At 43.4% G+C, this 19,992-nt stretch overlaps 1 protein-coding gene across 6 annotated transcripts in view; it reads right to left on the reverse strand.

Moving 5' to 3' along the window:
- The window catches only part of vps13a (vacuolar protein sorting 13 homolog A), a 631,135-nt gene that overhangs the window by 567,663 nt on the left and 43,480 nt on the right, over positions 1-19,992 (reverse strand). For all 6 annotated transcript variants that reach the window (XM_085985825.1, XM_085985842.1, XM_085985834.1 and 3 more), the window contains exons 3-4: positions 15,409-15,451; positions 12,943-13,038 (exon numbers count right to left, since the gene is read on the reverse strand). In XM_085985825.1, coding sequence (XP_085841951.1) covers positions 12,943-13,038; positions 15,409-15,451 — 139 coding nt within the window. The remainder of the gene's footprint in view (positions 1-12,942; positions 13,039-15,408; positions 15,452-19,992) is intronic.

The raw sequence follows: 19,992 nt of genomic DNA on the forward strand, positions 1-19,992 counted from the left end.
CCAGGGAGTTTTGGAAAATAATCACCAATGCATCCACAATCCCTACCGTTACTTCTCTCAAGACCCTAGGATGTAAGCCATCAGGTCCGGGGGATTTATCTGCCTTAAGTCCCATTATTTTACCGAGTACCACCTCCTTAGTGATTTTAATTGTGTTTAGCTCCTCCCCCCCCCCCCATAGCCCCGTTTGTCCAGTGCTGGGATATTTTTAGTGTCCTCTATTGTAAAGACTGATACAAAATATTGGTTCCGCGTTTTTGCCATCTCCATGTTCCCCACCACTAATTTCCCGGTCTCATCCTCTAAGGGACCAACATTCACTTTAGCCACCCTTTTTCTTTTTATATAACTGTAGAAACTTTTGCTATCCGTTTTAATATTTTTTGCTAGTTTACTTTCATAATCTATCTTCCCTTTCTTAATTAATCTTTTAGTTATTCTTTGCTGGCTTTTAAATGCTTCCCAATCTTCTATCCTCCCACTAGATTTGGCTACTTTATATGCCCTTGTTTTCAGTTGGATACTATCCTTTATTACTTTACTAAGCCACGGATGGCTATCTTTTCTTTTACTCCCCTTTTTCCTCAGTGGAATATATTTTTCTTGAAAGTTGTGAAATACCTCCTTGAATGTAGACCACTGCTCTTGTACCGTCTTACACTTTAATCTATTTTCCCAGTCCACTTTAGTCAATTCTACTCTCATACCTTCATAGTCTCCTTTATTTAAGCTCAGTACGCTGGTTTGAGATCCAACTCTCACCCTCCAACTGAATTTGGAATTCAACCATGTTATGGTCACTCATTCCAAGGGGATCATTTACTAGGACATTTTTTATTAATCCTGTCTCATTACACAGGACCAGATCGAAGATTGCCTGCCCCCTGGTTGGTTCAGTTACATATTGCTCAAGGAACCCGTCCCTAATGCATGCTATGAACTCTTCCTCAAGGCTGCCATGCCCAATTTGATCTGTCCAGTCAATATGAAAGTTAAAATCCCCCATGATTATAGCTGTCCCCTTATTACAAGCCCCAACTATTTCCTGATTTATACTCCGACCAACAGAGTTGCAACTGTTAGGAGGCCTATAGACTACACCCACTAGTGACTTTTTCCCCTTATTATTCTTTATCTCCACCCAAACGGTTTCACTATCCTGATCCTTTGACCCAATATCATTTCTGACTATTGCAGTGATTCCATCCTTGATTAACATAGCAACCCCACCTCCCTTTCCTTCCTGCCTGTCCTTCCTAATTGTCAAATACCCCTGTATGTTTAGTTCCCAGTCATGGTCACCTTGCAGCCATGTTTCTGTAATGGCCACCAGGTCATAACCATGTGTAGTTATTTGTACCGTCAACTCGTCTATTTTGTTACGAATGCTGCGTGCATTCAGATAAAGAACTTTCAAATATGTGTTGTGACAATTTATTCCTGCTTTTACTACTTTACCTTTATCTTTATACATTCTGTGCGAGAACACGGACGTTGGTGCGCCTATCCTGCCAATGGATTTGCAGGATCTTGTGAAGACAGCATTGGTGGTACCTCTCCAGTGCTTTGAGGTGCCTGCTGTACATGGTCCATGTCTCTGAGGCATACAGGAGGGCAGGTATCACTACTGCTCTGTAGACCATGAGCTTAGTGCTGAGTTTGAGGTCCTGGTCTTCAAACACTCTCTTCCTCAGACGACCGAAGGCTGCACTGGCACACTGAAGGCGGTGTTGGACTTCGTCATCGACATCTGCCTTTGGCTCCAGGGGTATGGAAAATGGTGCACGTTATCCAAGGCCTTGTCGTGGATTTTGATAATCGGGGGACAGTACTGTGTGGCGGGGGCAGGTTGGTAGAGGACATTTGTCTTACGGATGTTTAGTGCAAGGCCCATGCTCTCGTACGCTTCGGTGAAGGTGTCGACGATGGTTTGGAGTTTGGCCTCCAAGCTCCAATTACACATAAAATTACACAGCGCCAATCAAACTGAAAAGCCATGTCAGCTGCAAGTTGTTGATGATCCCTTTAAATAGCGCTGCTGGAGGCTCCTTCCTGCTACTGAACGCTTGGTCAGCTGGTCGTGATTAACACAGGCCGGTGTAAGTGGAGCGGCGACAGCGAAAATGGCAAATCCGCCATCAAGTGAGCGTTGCACACTCACTGACATCACAATCTGCCTAATCTAAAAATCTGCAGCGAACAAAATGCAGGCTGCCGCAGAACCCAACAGAAGTCAGGCAGCTGCCATTTTTCATTCAAAATAAGAACATAAGAAATAGGAGCAGCAGTAGGCCATTCGGCCCTTCAAGCCTGCTCCGCCATTCAATGAGATCATGGCTGATCTTCTGCCTCAATTCCATTCACCAGCCTTATCGCCAGATCCCTTGATGCCCTTACTAGTCAGAAATCTATCAACTTCTGTTTTGAATATACCCAATGACTGAGCCTCCACAGCCCTCTGGGGTAGAGAATTCCAAAGATTCACCACCCTCTGTGTGAAGAAATTTCTTCTCATCTCAGTCCTGAATGGCCTACCCTTTATCCTGAGGCTGTGGCCCCTGGTTCTAGACTTCCCCAGCCAAGGGAAACATTCTCCCAGCATCCACCCCATCAAGCCCTGTAATAATTTTGTATGCTTCAATGAGATCCCCTCTCATTCTTCTGAATTCAGGAGAATACAGGCCAAGTTTACTCAATCTCTTCTCATAAGACAGTCCCGCCATCCCAGGAATCAATCTCGTGAACCTTCGTTGCACTCCCTCTATGGAAAGTATATCCTTCCTTAGGCAAGGAGGCCAAAATTGTACATGGTACTCCAGGTGTTGTCTCACCAAGGCCCTATATAATTGGAGTAAGACTTCTTTACTCTTGCACTCAAATCCTCTTGTAATGAAGGCCAGCATACCATTTGCCTTCCTAATGGCTTGCTGCACCTGCACATTCACTTTCAGTGACTCATGTACAAGGACACCCAGGTCCCTTTGAGCATCTGCATTCCCCAATATTTCACCATTTAGGAAATACTCTGCCTTTCTGTTTTTTCTACCAAAGTGGATAACTTCACATTTATCCACGTTATAGTCCATCTGCCATGTTCTCGTCCATTCACTGAGCCTGTTGAGATCCCTTTGAAGCCTTCTCACATCCTCTTCGCAACTGACACTGCCACCTAGTTTTGTGTCATTAGCAAATTTGGAAATGTTTTACATTTAGTCCCCTCATACAAATGATTGCTATAGATAGTGAATAGCTGGGCCCAAGCTCCGATTCATGCGGTACCCCACTAGTCACAGCCTGCCATCCTGAAAAAGACCCGTTTGTCCCTACCCTTCGTTTTCTGTCTGTTAACCAATTCTCAATCCATGCTAGTATATTACCCCCAATTCCTTGTGTCCTAATTTTGTTCACCAACCTCATGTGTGGGACTTTATCGAAGGCCTTCTGAAAATCCAAATACACCACATCTACCGGTTCCCCTTTGTCTACTCCACTAGTTACATCCTCAAAGAACTCCATTAGGTTTGTCAAACAGGACTTCCCTTTCATAAATCCATGTTGACTCTACCCAATCTTACTATTAGTTTTTAAGTGCCCAGTTATTACATCCTTTATAATAGATTCCAGCATTTTCCCAACTACCGATGTGAGGCTAACCAGGTCTGTAGTTCCCCGCTTTCTCTCTCCCTCCTTTCTTAAATAGCGGGGTTACATTTGCTATCCTCCAATCTGCAGGAACCGTTGCAGAATCTACAGAATTTTGGAAGATGACAACCAATGCTTCCACTATCCCAATGGCCACCTCTTTCAAAACCCTAGGATGTAGGTCATCTGGTCCTTGAGATTTATCAACTTTTAGTCCCATTAATTTTGCTAGTACTGTTTTTTTTACTAATAGTTTATTTAAGTTCCTCATTCCCTTGGTTTTCTCGTATTTCTGGGAGGTTTTTTTGTGTCTTCCTCCATGAAGACAGAAACAAAGTATTTATTTAATTCCTCCGCCATTTCCTCATTCCCCATTATAAATTCTCCCGTCTCTGACTGTAAAGGACCTACATTTACCTTAGTCAGTCTTTTCCTTTGCACATACCTATAGAAGCTTTTACAATCCGTTTTTATATTTTTTGCTAGTTTGTGCTCATATTCCATTTTCCCTTTCTTTATAAATTTCTTGGTCCCTTTGCTGATTTCAAAAAAGATCCCAATCCTCAGGCTGACCGCTTTTTCTGGCAACTTTATAAGCTTCCTCCTTTGACTTAATACTAGCTTTAATTTCTTTTGTTAGCCATGGTTGGATCACTTTTCCTTTTGGGTTTTAATGCCCTAGAGCAATATATGTTTGTTGCAAATTATGCATTATTTCCTTGAATGTTAGCCATTGTATGTCCACCTTCATACCTTTTAGTGTAGTCTCCCAATCTACCATGGCCAACTTGTCCCTCAAAATGGGCCTTAATGGCCAGCGCTAAACCTCTGAATTTGTTGGCCACAGAGTCTAAACCAGGAATTAAAATATTTAATTCAATGTAAAACCATGTACTGAAAACAAAAGAGAGATGGAAAGAAAGATGGGATTAAGAAAGAGGGAGAGACACAAGAAACAGAAAGGAAAAACATTTAGAAAAGTGTTAATCTCCAAAAATAATTACATTCTGAAGGAATGAGACACCACACTTGTAAAATTACATTTTCAGTGCCAGAGAGGTTGCTTGGAAGTAATTAAAACTTATCACGCTGTTAAAAATACCCTGAATGCACCAGCCCTAACTTTTTCTGGCATGTTTCACGGGTATCTCGTGAGCAAGTACAGCAGCTTCATGCCCTACATGTATTTTAATGCTGAATCTCTTGGCGAGGTAGTGATGCAGCACAAGTTGTGGTGGAACAGGGCAAATCTGACAGCAACTTCCGGATTTCCATGCATGTGCGGACACCGATAGTTAATAAATAAAAAGAAAGTATTAGAGAAGTTAGCTGAAGGAGGACAAAGTGCTAGGGCCTGGCAGGATACCTCCAAGGATCCTTAGAAAAACAAAGTAAGAAATAGTGGAGGCCCTAAAAATTGTGCGTGTCAGAGGATTTGAAAGGAGTCAATGTAATGACTATTTTCAAAAGGGCAGAGTAACATTTTTGAATGTTTTATTAAAAGATGACAACTGAATATCTAGATGAAGAGAAAATAATTAGAAGCAGCCAACCTGGAGTTCAAAAAGGAAGATCCTAACAGAATTCTTTGAGGTGACAGAAATGATAGATGGGGAAATGCAGTGGTTGTGTTTGTACATGGACTTTCAGAAAGCCTTTGGCAAGGTACCACGCAGAGACTGTTGAAGGTGGTTAAGGGGTATGAAGTTAGAGGAAGGGTAGGAAATTGGACAAAAAACTGGTTAGAAGGAAGGAAACCAGGTGTAGAAGTTAAAGGTAGTTGCTCAGAGTGGTTGGAGTTAGGTTCTGTCTGGGACTTCCATATTTGCAGAAGATGTTAAAATAGGAGGCGCAGCAAATGAAATGAAGGACGAAAAGGAAGCTGCAAGGGTTGTCAAACAGGACTTCCCTTTCATAAATCCATGTTGACTCTACCCAATCTTACTATTAGTTTTTAAGTGCCCAGTTATTACATCCTTTATAATAGATTCCAGCATTTTCCCAACTACCGATGAGAGGCTAACCAGGTCTGTAGTTCCCTGTATGTTTAGTTCCATTACATTCGTAACAAAATAGACGAGTTGACGGTACAAATAACTACACATGGTTATGACCTGGTGGCCATTACAGAAACATGGCTGCAAGGTGACCATGACTGGGAACTAAACATACAGGGGTATGTTTCCCTTGGTTGGGGAAGTCTAGAACCAGGGGCCACAGCCTCAGGATAAAGGGTAGGCCATTCAGGACTGAGATGAGAAGAAATTTCTTCACACAGAGGGTGGTGAATCTTTGGAATTCTCTACCCCAGAGGGCTGTGGAGGCTCAGTCATTGGGTATATTCAAAACAGAAGTCGATCATATGGTGAAATAAGCAAAATCATGGCAGATAAGAGTTCAATGTCAGTAAATGTGAGGTGGTACAAATTGGTTATAACAAATATAACTATCTGATTGGGGGGAAAGACAGATGCTCTGCAAGAGCAAAGGGATTTGAGGATTATAAACATGCCATTAAAAGCAGTCGGTGTACAAGGCCATAAAAAAGCTAATGAAATGCTGTGTTTTATATTCTTGACGTCGAGCCATAAAAGTGGATGTTGAGGCAATAGAAAGGATACATTACAGATTTACAAAAATTCTGCCTGGTATAAGGAAATACAAATATGAAGACATGAAAAATTGGGGTTGTTTTGTTAGAACCGAGGAAATTAAGGGGTGATTTGATTGAGGTGTTTAAGATTATGAGGGAATGGGACACTAGATAGAAATAGGCTGTTTCCAGTGAATGAGGAATCTAGAATTAGGGGACATGGATCTAATATTAAATGCAAGAGATTTAAGAGAACGACAAGAGAAACTTTTTTTTTTTTTTTTACATACAGAAGGTTGAGAGTGTGGAATGCACTACCAAAATTGTCAGACAGACACTTTGGCCCATGTGTTGTAATTCTACACAACTCCAATGTAACGTCCAGTAACTAAAGCAATTCTAAAAGAAAGGTTTTCTGTTCATTACTCTGAATACACTTAAAAGAAAAAAGAACCATTTTACGCCAATTAGTGTAAATCGTTGCAAGCTCAAGTACAATCTCTCATATATGGGCACAAAATTCATTTGACTTCAACAGATGAAAAGGAAATGAATGCTATGGTGTTGGCTGGCACCACAAGGTTTCCATCTGGGATCAGTGTGAATTTTTATTGATGTGCGTTGATAGAAACTCCTGGCACTGACTACAGGTCACAGTAGGAATAGTAAACAGGCATCGAGTCAACAGCAATAAGGATGTATGAAGATCGTAAAGATTATTTTTTAATTCATTTATGGGATGTGGGTGTCACTGGCAAGGCCAGCATTTATTGCCCATCCCAAACTGCCCTCGAGTAGGTGGTGGTGAGCCACCTTCTTGAACCGCTGCAGTCTGTGTGCTGAAGGTACTCCCACAGTGCTGTTAGGGAGGGAGATCCAGGATTTTGACCAGCGACTGTGAAGGAATGGCAATATATTTCCAAGTCAGGATGGTTTGTAACTTGGAGGGGAACTTGCAGGTGATGGTGTTCCTATTCGCCTACTTCCCTTGTCCTTCAAGGTGGCAGAGGTCACGGATTTGGGAGGTGCTGTTGAAGCCGCCCTGGCGAGTTGCTGCAGTGCATCTTGTAGATGGTACACACTGCAGCCATGGTGCGCCGGGGGTGGAGGGAGTGAATGTTTAAGGTGGTGGGTAGGGTGTCGATCAAGCGAGCTGCTTTTTCCTGGATGGTGTCGAGCTTCTTCAGTGTTGATGGAGCTGCACTCATCCAGGCAAGTGGAGAGTATTCCATTACACTCCTGACTTGTGCCATGTAGATGGTGGAAAGGCTTTGGGGAGTCAGGAGGCGAGACACTCGCCGCAGAATACCTAGCCACTGACCTGCTCTTGAGGCCACAGCATTTATGTAGCTGGTCCAGTTAAGTTTCTGGTCAATGGTGACCCCCAAGATATTGATGGTGGGGGATTCAATGATGGTAATGCTGTTGAATGTCAAGGAGTGGTGGCTAGACTCTCTCTTGTTGGAGAAAGTCACTACCTGGCACATGTGCGGCACGAATGTTACTTGCCACTTATCAGCCCAAGACTGAATATTGCCCAGGTGTTGCTGCATGCAGGCATAGACTGTTTCATTATCTGAGGAGTTGTGAATCTGTGCAATGATCAGCGAACATCCCCACTTGTAACCTTATGATAGAGGGAAGGTCATTGATGAAGCAACTGAAGATGGTTGGGTCTAAGACAGTGCCCGCCGGAACTCCTGCAGCGATGTCCTGGGGCTGAGATGATTGACCTCCAACAACTACAACCATCTTCCTTTGTGCTAGGTGCAGCATTTTCCCTGATTTTCATTGACTTCAATTTTACTAGGGCTCCTTGATACCACACTCAGTCAAATGCTGCCTTGATATCAAAGGCAATCACTCCCACCTCATCTCTGGAATTCAGCTCTTTTGTCCGTGTTTGGACCAAGGCTGTAATGAGGTCTGGAGCCGTGTGGTCCTGGCAGATCCCAAACTGAGCATCAGTGAGCAGGTTATTTGTGAGTAATTGACGCTTGATAGCACTGTCGACGACACCTTCCATCACTTTGCTGATGATTGAGAGTAGACTGAAGGGGCAGAAATTGGCCGGATTGGATTTGTCCTGCTTTTTGTGGACAGGACATACCTGGGCAGTTTTCCACATTGTCAGGTAGATGCCAGTGTTGGAGCTGTACTGGAACAGCTTGGCTAGAGGCACAGCTAGTTCTGAAGCACAACTCTTCAGCACGACCACCAGGATGTTGTCAGTGCTCATAGCCTTTGCTGTATCCAGTGCGCTCAGCCATTTCTTGATATCACGTTGAGTGAACCTGGCTTCTGTGATGGTGGGAACGTCAGGAGGAGGCCGATATGGATCATCCACTCGGCACTTCTGGCTGAAAATGGTTATAAACGCATCAGCCTTGTCTTTTGCACTCACGTGCTGGGCTCCACCATGATTGAGGATGGGGATATTCATGGAGACTCCTCCTCCCGTTAGTTGTTTATTTGTCCACCACCATTCACGACTGGATGTGGCAGGACTGCAGAGCTTTGATCTGATCCGTTGATTGTGGGATCATTTAGCTCTGTTTATAGCATGCTGCTTTCGCTGTTTAGCATGCATGTAGTCCTGTAGTGCAGCTTCCCCAGGTAGACAGCTTATTTTTCAGTACGCATGGTGCTGCTCCGGGCATGCTCTACTGCACTCTTCATTGCACCAGGGTTGGTCCCCTAGCTTGATGGTAATGGTAGAGTGAGGTATATGCCGGGCCATGAGGTTACATAGATACATAGATAGATACATAGAAGATAGGAGCAGGAGTAGGCCATTCGGCCCTTCGTGCCTGCTCCGCCATTTAATGAGATCATGGCTGATCCTTTAATTCAGTATCCCGTCCCCGCCTTCTCTCCGTAACCCTTAACCCCTTTTGCCCGTAGAAATATATCTAATTCCCTCTTAAATATATTTAATGAGCTGGCGTACACTGCCCTCTGTGGCAATGAGTTCCACAGGTTCACCACTCTCTGAGTGAAGAAATTCCCCCTCATCTCTGTCCTAAATGGTTTAGCCCTTATCCTTAAATTATGTCCTCTAGTTCTGTTCTCACCCGCCAAGGGAAACATTCCTTCTGCATCCAGTCTGTCTAGACCTGTCAGAATTTTATACACTTCTATGAGGTCCCCTCTCAATCTTCTAAACTCCAGTGTGTACATCCCTAAACTACATAGTCTCTCCTCATAGGTCATTCCCGCCATTCCTGGTATCAGCCTGGTGAATCGCCGCTGCACCCCCTCCATGGCAAGAACATCCTTCCTCAGATGAGGCGACCAAAACTGTACACAGTACTCGAGGTGTGGTCTCACCAGTGCCCTGTACAGCTGCAGCAAGGTATCCCTGTTCCTGTATTCTAACCCTTTTGCTATGAAGGCCAGCATACCGTTTGCCTTCTTGACCGCCTGTTGCACCTGCATGCTCGCCTTCAGTGACTGGTGTACAAGAACACCCAGGTCTCTCTGTACTTCCCCCTCTCCCAATCTATTGCCATTTAAATAATAATTTGCCCTCCCGTTCCTGCACCCAAGGTGGATAACTTCGCACTTGTCCACATTATAGTGCATCTGCCATTTATCCGCCCAATCGCCCAGTCTGTCCAAATCGCTCTGGAGCTTCCTGGTCTCTTCCTCTGAGCCCACCCCCCCTCCTAGTTTAGTGTCGTCTGCAAATTTGGAAATGCTGCATCCGACTCCCTGATCCAGGTCATTAATGTAAATTGTGAACAGCTGGGGGCCCAGGACAGATCCCTGTGGTACCCCACTTGTTACTGCCTGCCATTCAGAAAATGAGCCGTTTATTCCAACTCTCTGTTTTCTATCTGACAGCCAGTTCCCTATCCACGCCAAAACTTTCCCCTTTATCCCATGAGCCTCAATTTTCCATGCTAATCTTTTATGTGGGACCTTATCGAAGGCCTTTTGGAAGTCCAGGTACACCACATCTACTGGCTCTCCCCCATCTATTCTACCAGTTACAGATTGTGGCGGAGTACAATTCTGCTGCACCTCATGGATGCCCGCTTTTAAGCTGCTAGATCTGTTCGGAATCCATCCCATTTAGCACGGTGGTAGTGCCACACAACACGATGGAGGGTGTCCTCAGTGAGAAGATGGATCTTCATCTCCACAAGGACTGTGCGGTGATCACTGCTACCAATGCCGTCATGGACAGATGCATTTACGACAGGTAGATTGGTAAGGACGAGGTCAAGCAGGTTTTTTTTCCTCGTGTTGGTTCTCACCAACTGCCGCAGGCCCAGTCTGGCAGCTATGTCCTTCAGGACTCTGCGAGCTCGGTCAGTAGTGGTGCTACCAAGCCACTCTTGGTGATGGACAATGAAGTCCCCCACTCAGAGTACATTCTGTGCCCTTGCTACCCTCAGTGCTTCTTCCAAGTGGTGTTCAACATGGCACTGATTCATTGGCTGAGGGAGGGCAGGTGGTAATCAGCAGGTTTCCTTGCCCATGTTTGATCTGAAACCATGAGACTTCATGTGGTCCACAGTCAATGTGGAGGACTCCCAGGGACACTCCTTCCCGACTGTATACCACTGTGCCCCCACCTCTGGTGGGTTTGTCCTGCCGGTGGGACAGGACATAGATTGCAGAACGTGGTACTACCTGGCATTGAATCAGCCCCAAAGAATTCATCCCAACCATTAACCTGGTCAGCCAACAATGAGTGGTATCAGCCAGATGACATGTCAGCCAGTCATAGAATCATAGAAATCTACAGCACAGAAGGAGGCCATTCGGCCTATCTTGTCCGTGACAGCCGACAAAGAACTATGCACCCTAATCCCATTTTCCAGCACTTGGTCCATAGCCTTGTAGGTTATAGCACTTCGAGTGCATATTCAAGTAAATTTTAAATGTGGGGAGGGTCTCTGCCTCCACTACCCTTTCAGGCAGTGAGTTCCAGACCCCCACCCACCTCTGGGGGAAATAAATTCTCCTCAAATCTCCGCTAAACTTCCAACCAATTACTTTAAATCTATGCCCCCTGGTTATTGACCCTTCTGCTAAGAGAAATAGGGCCTTCCTATCCACTCTATCTAGGCCCCCTCATAATTTTATACACCTCAATTAGGTCTCCCCTCAGCCTCCTCTGTTCCAAAAAAAACAACCCCAGCCTATCCAATCTTTCCTCATAGCTAAAATTCCCCAGCCCAGGCAACATCTTTGTAAATCTCCTCTGTACCCTCTCTAGTGCAATCACATTCTTCCTGTAATGTGGTGACCAGAACTGCACGCAGTATTCTAGCTGCAGCCTAACTAGTGTTTTATACAGTTCAAGCATAGCCTCCCTGCTCTTGTATTCTATGCCTCAGCTAATAAAGGCAAGTATCCCGTATGCCTTCTTAACCACCTTATCTACCTGTCCTGCTACCTTCAAGGATCTGTGGACATGCACTCCAAGGTCCCTCTGATATTCTGCACTTCTCAGTGTTTATTTATAGTGTATTCCCTTGTCTCGTTAGCCCTCCCCAAATGCATTCCCTCACACTTCTCCAGATTGAATTCCATTTGCCACTGTTCTGCCCACCTGACCAGTCCATTCATATCTTCCTGCAGTCCTGGAAGATTTAACAATGCCACAATAGTACAGTTCAAGGCCATTTCAACAACCAATTAAATATATCAGCCACTCGTAAGGCAAACTTATTCCTAGAACATGGCTACAAAATACTGGACAGTCCCTGCATGTACTGGATGGAAATCTGAGCAAGCATCGCACAAAGCTATGCCACGCCTCAAAGACAGGTAGGAACGGCCTTTATTGTCCAGGCAGCCTCCAGAAATAGAGTTATATTTAGAATATTGGTCAAGCCCCATATACACACATTTTCAGGATTCTGAGTTTTAAAAAAATCATGTTTCTTGAAGCTTTTAATGGACACTGGAAAAGAACAAAATGGCTCTGTCCACAAGATGCACACCATGCAGAAAAGGATCACAGGGATGTTGTTATGACATCAGAACATGTCAAGCATTAAAACAGCTTAAAAAGAGAAATCATCCCTCATGTTTTCCCCCACTCATCAGAAGTGATAGATGGGGCCAACTCCTGCATTACATGGGCAATATGGAGGATGAAGCATTTACTATGAAGTAAAGGACAATATTCTTTCATGTCTCTTTTCTACCCTATAACTAGCAGTTAGGAGACTCCTTGTTAAGAGGAGGGGATCTGGTCTTAATTCAACACCACTTAACAGCTTGAACAAAATGTGGAATTCTGTGGGAAAGTCAAATGCAAAAATCCACAAGTTGTTAGACTGATCCACTGCCCTTGTAGCACTTACTAATGAAAACCACCTTTAAAAACAACATTTTAAGAAGCTAAAACTCTGGAAAGTTACACGGGCAAAGTGGTAATCGCATGCAACAATTCCATTGATGACTCTACACAGAATGTATCGTTGCTTAGGTTGAAAGCTAGATGTTCAACAACAAAGCTACACAGAATGATTGACAGGCACTGAATTTGCTCACAAATAATTGGAAAACATTTGAAAAATTTACCACCTTTAAAAAAGGTACCCAGCTTCATCTACCCTTTGGCACATTAAAACAGATTGTAAAGGCAAATACAGCTCTAAATAAAACATTTTTCTCTTTTGGAATTCTGCAACACCAATTAGAGAATTGTTTGAAGAAACTATTACAATATATATTTTTCTTACTGGCACATGGAACAATGAGCAAATAGATTCCATCCAGTGTAGCTTCCACTGCTTGGCTGTAAAGATTCTGCCATGGTATCTTCAGTTCAAGTTTACCTAAGAAAATAGGATAGAAAGTCAGTTGCAAGACAGGAAACAAATGTTAGGGTAACTAGGAGTTGCTTGGATTGGAGAAGAGTTAGAAGTGGTGTACCTTAGGGATGAGTGCTGGTCTACTTTTGTTCTCAGTATATATAGATTTGGACTTGGGCATTGGGAGCACAATGTTGAAATTTGCTGATAACACAAAATTACAGGGTTTGGAAAACAGCGAAAGACTGCAAAAGACCCAGGCAGACAGATAATTTAGCAAAATAGGCAGAAAGCTGGCAGATGCAAATTACTGTGGAATAGTGTAAGGTAATATAATTTGGGAGGAAAAACAAGGAATGGGATTATCTACTCAACGGAACAACAATGAAGGGTGTGCATGAATTTTTCATTTATCCTCAAGTGTTCAAATACACAATTCCTTGTATGTATGAACACAGATATAAAACCTTCGAAATTTATAAACAGGGCATGGAGTACAAGAGTAAAGAGGTAATGATAAATTTGTACAGGGCAATAGTTGAGTCGCAGTTAAGAGTACTGTGTGTGGCTTTAGGTGCCCCATTGTTAAAGTACATTAAAGTCATAGAAAGCATACAGCATAGAATCACCAGAATGATGCCATGGATGATAAACTCTAGTTACAAGGAGATACTGACACTATTTGAATACTAGCACTATTTCCACTGGAGCAAAGAAGAGAATAACTAGGGAAAGACCATTTTCTCCTGTTAGGAAGTCAGTGATGAAGAGGCATCGATAGCATGTTAAATTCAGTACATACATTATGAACTCTTCATTTTGGCATCACCAGTCCCGGTCATGCCTTTAAGTGACACAGATAGAATTTCCAATTATATTGTAAGCAGCTACTAGCTGTTAAAGGCCTCTAGTCGTGCCTGCAGCTACACTTTACTGGTATAGAGAGCTTCAAAAACTCCAATTCCCAAGAGCTAGACACCATTATATAGATAAGTTTATAGCTTTGTCTGCTCCAACAGACTGCCAGCATTCTACCTTCTGTTCTGACTAACTGTTTAACCACTTCATTTTAAAAAAGTCTTTGGCCTCCTCGACTTTGGTTTTGCTCATTTGGCATTTTTCCAGAATTTTCCTTGCTCAGGATTAGGCCACTTAGCCCGCTCCCACAGCACCTCAGTCTCCATTTTGTCTCCCGCTATTACTCAACAGGCCCCGGATGGCACAACCCACAGCCACTGCTACAACAATAATTTTGCCAATTTGAACATTATTCAAAAAGATAAATTAATATTCAGGGAACAGCAAAAGTTATAGGAAGTAATAATAAAATACCCAACAAAAATAAAGCAGAAGTAATGAAAATGAGTGCAATCTACTAAAAATTTGAAGTAGCAACATGGACGGTTTTAAAAACAACTAAGGAGCAGTAAATTTATTTTGAACATCAGAGAAAGATTACACTGGCAATCTGCTGAATTAGGGGATGAAGTCATTCTCAAATTTATTTGATGCTCAACCCAGGTTTGAATTTTGAAAATATTTGGATGATTTCATTATCAACCATTTTAGCTCTATTATTACAAGCTCGATTAGTTACTGAGCAAAGGTTCCGAGTACCAGGAGAAACATTGACAAACAAGGCAATCCAACTTGACATTTATCAGTTGCCTTAGGTTGGGCTGAAAACCAATATTGAGTCTCTAAGGGACTATAAATCATATGTACCATAGCAATTCAACAACCAAATTTCAGCAGTGCTAATAACAGATTGCCTGAGGCATTAAAAGCACCACAAACTATAAAAAAAGTCTGTATTCAGAGTGGTGCAAAGACTTTAACAAAATGTTGATGAGGTAGAGGGAAATTAACAACGGGAATGGCGGTCAAGCTCCTTCTATCACTGATACAACTTGCATTTATGTAGCGCCTTTAATGCAGTAAAACATCCCAAGGTGCTTCACAGGAGCGTGATCAGACAAAAATTGACACCGAGCCAAAGAAGGAGACATTAGGACAGGTGACCAAACGCTTGGTCAAAGAAGTAGGTTATAACAACAACAACTTGCATTTATAGAACGCCTTTAACGTAGTAAAGCTTCCCACAGTGCTTCACAAGATGTCAAACAAAATGTGAGTTGGGACCGTCTTAAAGGAGGGAAGAGAATTGGGGAGGGAAAGAGAATTGGAGAGGCAAAGAGGTTTAGGGATGGAATAAACAGTGAGCAAGCAAGAAGTAGAAAAAAACAAAAAAATGTAATTACATGAAGAACTCTAATCAGGTACCTAATAAAACTCAAATGCTTGATCAAATACTTGAATCTAATAGGTTGGGTCTCCACTGGCATTATAAATTGATCACAGCAACCTGGATGAATGAGCAAAAAAAAAACTTACTAATATGCCCAGCTTTAATTTTGAATGGAACATTCAGCTCGCACTGAAAAAAAAGTAAAAAAATAACATCAGAGTACATTTAAGCAATGTCAACAGTCACACACAAATATCGTTCATCCTCAAGATCACTACAGTTATCAAGATATTTCTGGACCTTGTCATTGTTACTTTTGCTGGAACTTTCTCTGTACAATTAGGATTTTAGCGACACTGACAAACGAACCAAGCAGAATCATTCTATCATGAATGCAGGTCCTCGCGAATTTTTCAAGCAAGCCTATGTAACCAAGTTTGAGCATTCAGCTGTTCTTAAACAGCAACCAAATATAGCCTGCTCAGTAATACAGAGGAATACTGTATTACAGAGGCTTGAACTGGCATTTGACTAATTTTGTAAAATGCAGAATCTATCTAATCTAATCTACAAGTGTTCCCACTGAACAGATGTAAATTATTATCTTTAACTGAGCTTATGAGAATGAGTCCTGCAGCCAGTAGCATTACTAATGCAACTAATTTTCTGAAATTAAAAACAGAAGATGCTGGAAACCAATTCAGGTCTGTCAGCATCTGCAGAGAACAAACAAATTAATGTTTCAGGTATATAACCCTTCAGTTAAACTGGGAAAAAAATTACAGATAAACAGCATTTAAAAAGGAACTGAACAAAGGGACGAGGGAGAGAAAGAAACCCATCTATGGGACAGGAAGTAAAATGACCTACGTGCTTAAATGGAAAACAGGGGATGATTAAATGGCTGAGTTGATATTAACACGAGATGATAGGAAGAAGTATAATAAAAGAAATTAAAGACATTTAAAAGACAGAGAATGTGTGAATCGCAGAGGTGGCATGGGGCTGGGGAGGGGGGTGAGAGTTGTTGTATCCGTGTGTTAATGGAGACACGGAATGCAGGAGTTGGTTTCACAGGTGTTTACTGAACAAAGTCTGGAGGTGAACTAACAGATACAAGACACTATACAGGCTTATATAGCCCGAGTGGCCATTACCGGCATAGGGGGCTCTTAAAGGCACATACACCACAATTCCTCCCCTTTTAGACAACCAGTACATAACATTTTAAGTAATCATTAATGAACATGTTACAAGAAAAATAATCTACACATTTGCTGCAGTTAATCAATTATAAGTCAGTCTCTCTGGAGGCTTCCTGACTCGGTCCGGATAACGCCTCGGTGGTGTAGTAGTTTTTGGTGGTGTAGTAGGTTCTTTTGGCAAGGTCGATTCGGCTTGAATGCCAGTGTCGGGTTCATCTGGTTCCAGTATCACCGGATCGGAGGTAGATACTATGGGTATCTCTGCTTCATCATTAGGCGTATAGAGTTGTGGTGTAGGTTGTCCCTTTTCGGATGACTCTATGATCTGGTCAGCATGGCGCCTTATTATGCTTTCTCCAATGTCCACGGTATACATCAGCGGTCCTAGTCGTGTGCAAATAGTTCCAGGCTGCCATTTCTCGGTACGGTAGTCCCGGGCCAAAACTTGTTGACCTATCTGGAAGGTTCTAGTTGGCCTTTCATTCATGCCTTGAAATTGCCGGTTCTCCACGTCCCTTCTGATGTTTGGCTTGATCAAATTCAGCCGGCATCTTAGGCTTCTATTGAAGAACATCATGGCGGGAGTTTGGTTTGTAACCACATGTGTTGCATTCCTGTATGCAAACAAGAAGTTATCTACCTTATGCTGTAGATTTATGTCTTCATTACCCATGGCCTCTATGGCCTTCTTGAAGGTCTGGACAAACCTTTCAGCCAATCCATTGGTGGCAGGATGGTATGGGGCGGACGTGTAGTGCTTAACCCCATTGTTTTTTTTTTTTTAAGAACTTCCTGAATTCTTCGGACACAAATTGCTGTCCATTATCAGAACAGATCTGTTCAGGCAGCCCATTCCTGGCAAATATGGTCCTTAATACTGTGATGGTTTTTTCCGTGGTGGTGGAGAACATCTTTATTACCTCCGGCCACTTGGAGTGTGCATCAACCGCGATTAAGAACATTGAGTCCATAAATGGACCAGCAAAGTCGATGTGTACCCTTTGCCATGGAGATGAGGGCCACTCCCATGGATGTAGAGGGGCTTGTGGTGGGGCGTTTTGGACCTTCTGGCATCCTAGGCAGCTCTTGGTCATGTCTTCGATGTCTCCATCGATACCTGGCCACCACACAAACGCTCTGGCTAGGTTCTTCATTTTCACTCCACCCAGGTGCGCCTCGTGAAGCTCCTTTAGCACTTTATCCTGGAGCTTGGGTGGAATCACCACTCTGGATCCACACATCAAAGTTCCTCGGCACACTGACAGCTGTTCTCCTCTTTGCGAGAATGCTGGCAACAGTGGTTCGCCATGTGCTGGCCATCCCTTCACCGTTAAATAGTAGACTCATGAGAGTCGGGTCATTTCTCGTTTCCTTTTCAATGGCAGAATTTGTTACTGGTAGACATTCCACTATGGTTGAGTGGAACATTTCCACTGGGTCCACTGTAGGTGCCTCTTCTACCGTTGGCAACGGTAGGCGCGATAAACCGTCAGCATTCCCATGCTGTTTTGATCCTTTGTATTCTTTCTATGTCATATTGGTGTGCCCCTAGGAAAAGGGACCACCTCTGTAGCCTTTGCGCTGTCATAATGGGAACACCCTTTTTAGGGTTGAATATGGAGACGAGGGGTTGATGGTCAGTCAACAAGGTAAATTTTTGTCCGTGTAGGTAATGGTTGAATTTCTTCACTCCCCATACCAGGCTGAGTGCTTCCCTGTCGATCTGGGCATAGTTACGCTCAGCTGAGTTCAATGAGCGTGACGCAAAAGCTATTGGCCGCTCCGAGCCATCAGGGAATCTATGCGATAATACCGCTCCTACGCCATAAGGGGATGCATCGCACGCCAGTCTGATTGGCAGTGATGGGTTGTAATGAGCCAAAACTTCCTTGGACGTGATCAAGCCTTTGCATTTATGGAAGGCATGTTTACAGTCTTCGCTCCATTTCCAAATGACTCCCGTTTGTAGCAGTTCGTTAAGAGGGTGCAGAAGAGTTGACAAGTTCGGTAAAAATTTATGATAGTAATTTATCAATCCCAGGAACGACCTTAATTGTGAGACATTTTCAGGTGCTGGGGCTTTTATGACCGCTTCAATTTTTCAGGTGACTTATGCAACCCTTCCTCGTTAATTATGTGGCCACAATATGATATTTGTTTCTGGAAAAATTCGCACTTGGGGCGATTTGCTCGTAGGCCCCGTTCTCTCAGCCTATTGAGCACCTGCTCCAAATTGGCAAGGTGCTCGTTGTCGTTTTCTCCTGTTACAAGGATGTCGTCTAGGTAGCATTGAGTCCCCGGAATCCCTTGGAGGACTTGCTCCATAGCTCTTTGCCAGATAGCTGGAGCTGATGCTACTCCGAAAACCAGTCGATTGTACTGGTACAGGCCTTTGTGTGTATTTATCGTGAGATACTTTTTAAGAGGCCTCTTCAACCTCCATCTGTAGATATGCCTGTGCCAAGTCAATTTTGGTGAAATGTTTCCCTCCGGATAGTGAGGCGAAAATATCTTCTATCCTCAGAAGAGGATACTGTACCGTGTGAAGGACTGGGTTTACAGTCACCTTGAAGTCCCCACAGATGCGAAATTTTCTCTGTTCTTCAGATTTATCATTATTCAACGTTTTCTTCATAACCGGGACGATGGGTGTTGCCCACTCGCTCCAATTTATCTTGGATAATACGCCTGCTTTTTCCAAATTCTCCAGCTCTACCTCGACTGCTGGACGAATTGCGTATGGCACCGGCCTTGCCTTAAAAAACTTGGGAATTGCCGCATCTTCCACTTTTATTGAGGCGGTGACGCCTTTCAAGGTTCCTAGTTCCTGTTGAAACACTTCCTTGGCGTTGGCCAAGATGTCTTTTAATCGTTCAGGTATGACGTCATCATTTTTTTTCTTACTGGTCACCGTCAGTGCCTGAATGGAGTGCCAGTCCAAACGTATCTTCCTGATCCATTCACGTCCCAACAGCGGTGGACCACCATCTTGCAGAACTTATAAATACAACTTCTGTATTTCCTTGCCGTTGTATACAACAGGCACCTTTATTTTCCCTTTGGGGTATACTTTCTGCCCCGTATATGTTTTCAAGATAATGGATGTGTCTTTTAAAGGTATATGCGGAAATAGCCGCTCGTAATCCCGTCGACTTATGATGGTCAGAGCTGATCCTGTATCTAGCTCCATTTTAACTGGGGACCCCGCTATCGTGAGGGTAACCCAAATGGTCTGGTAATCTTCTTTGGCAATTACATTATGTAATTTGAGACAGCTTAGTCTCTTGTTTCCGGAGTCACTATCGCTCTTCTGGTCTTCGGAGCTACTGTCCGTCATCATTTGTACCTTTCTGTACTTTTCCTTATTGATTTTTTTCCTGTCCGTGGATTTTGTGTGTCCAGATCGGCATACACGTGCAATGTGTCCAATCTTTCCGCATTGCCTGCATGCTTTGTCCTTGAGCCAGCAGTCCCTCTGGTCATGGGTGGATCTGCAGCAGCGATAACATCTCTCGAAACCCTGTG

Source organism: Somniosus microcephalus, chromosome 1 (assembly GCF_052327205.1).
Source record: "Somniosus microcephalus isolate GS21.2 chromosome 1, FLI_Smic_1.0, whole genome shotgun sequence".
Lineage (NCBI taxonomy): Eukaryota > Metazoa > Chordata > Chondrichthyes > Squaliformes > Somniosidae > Somniosus > Somniosus microcephalus.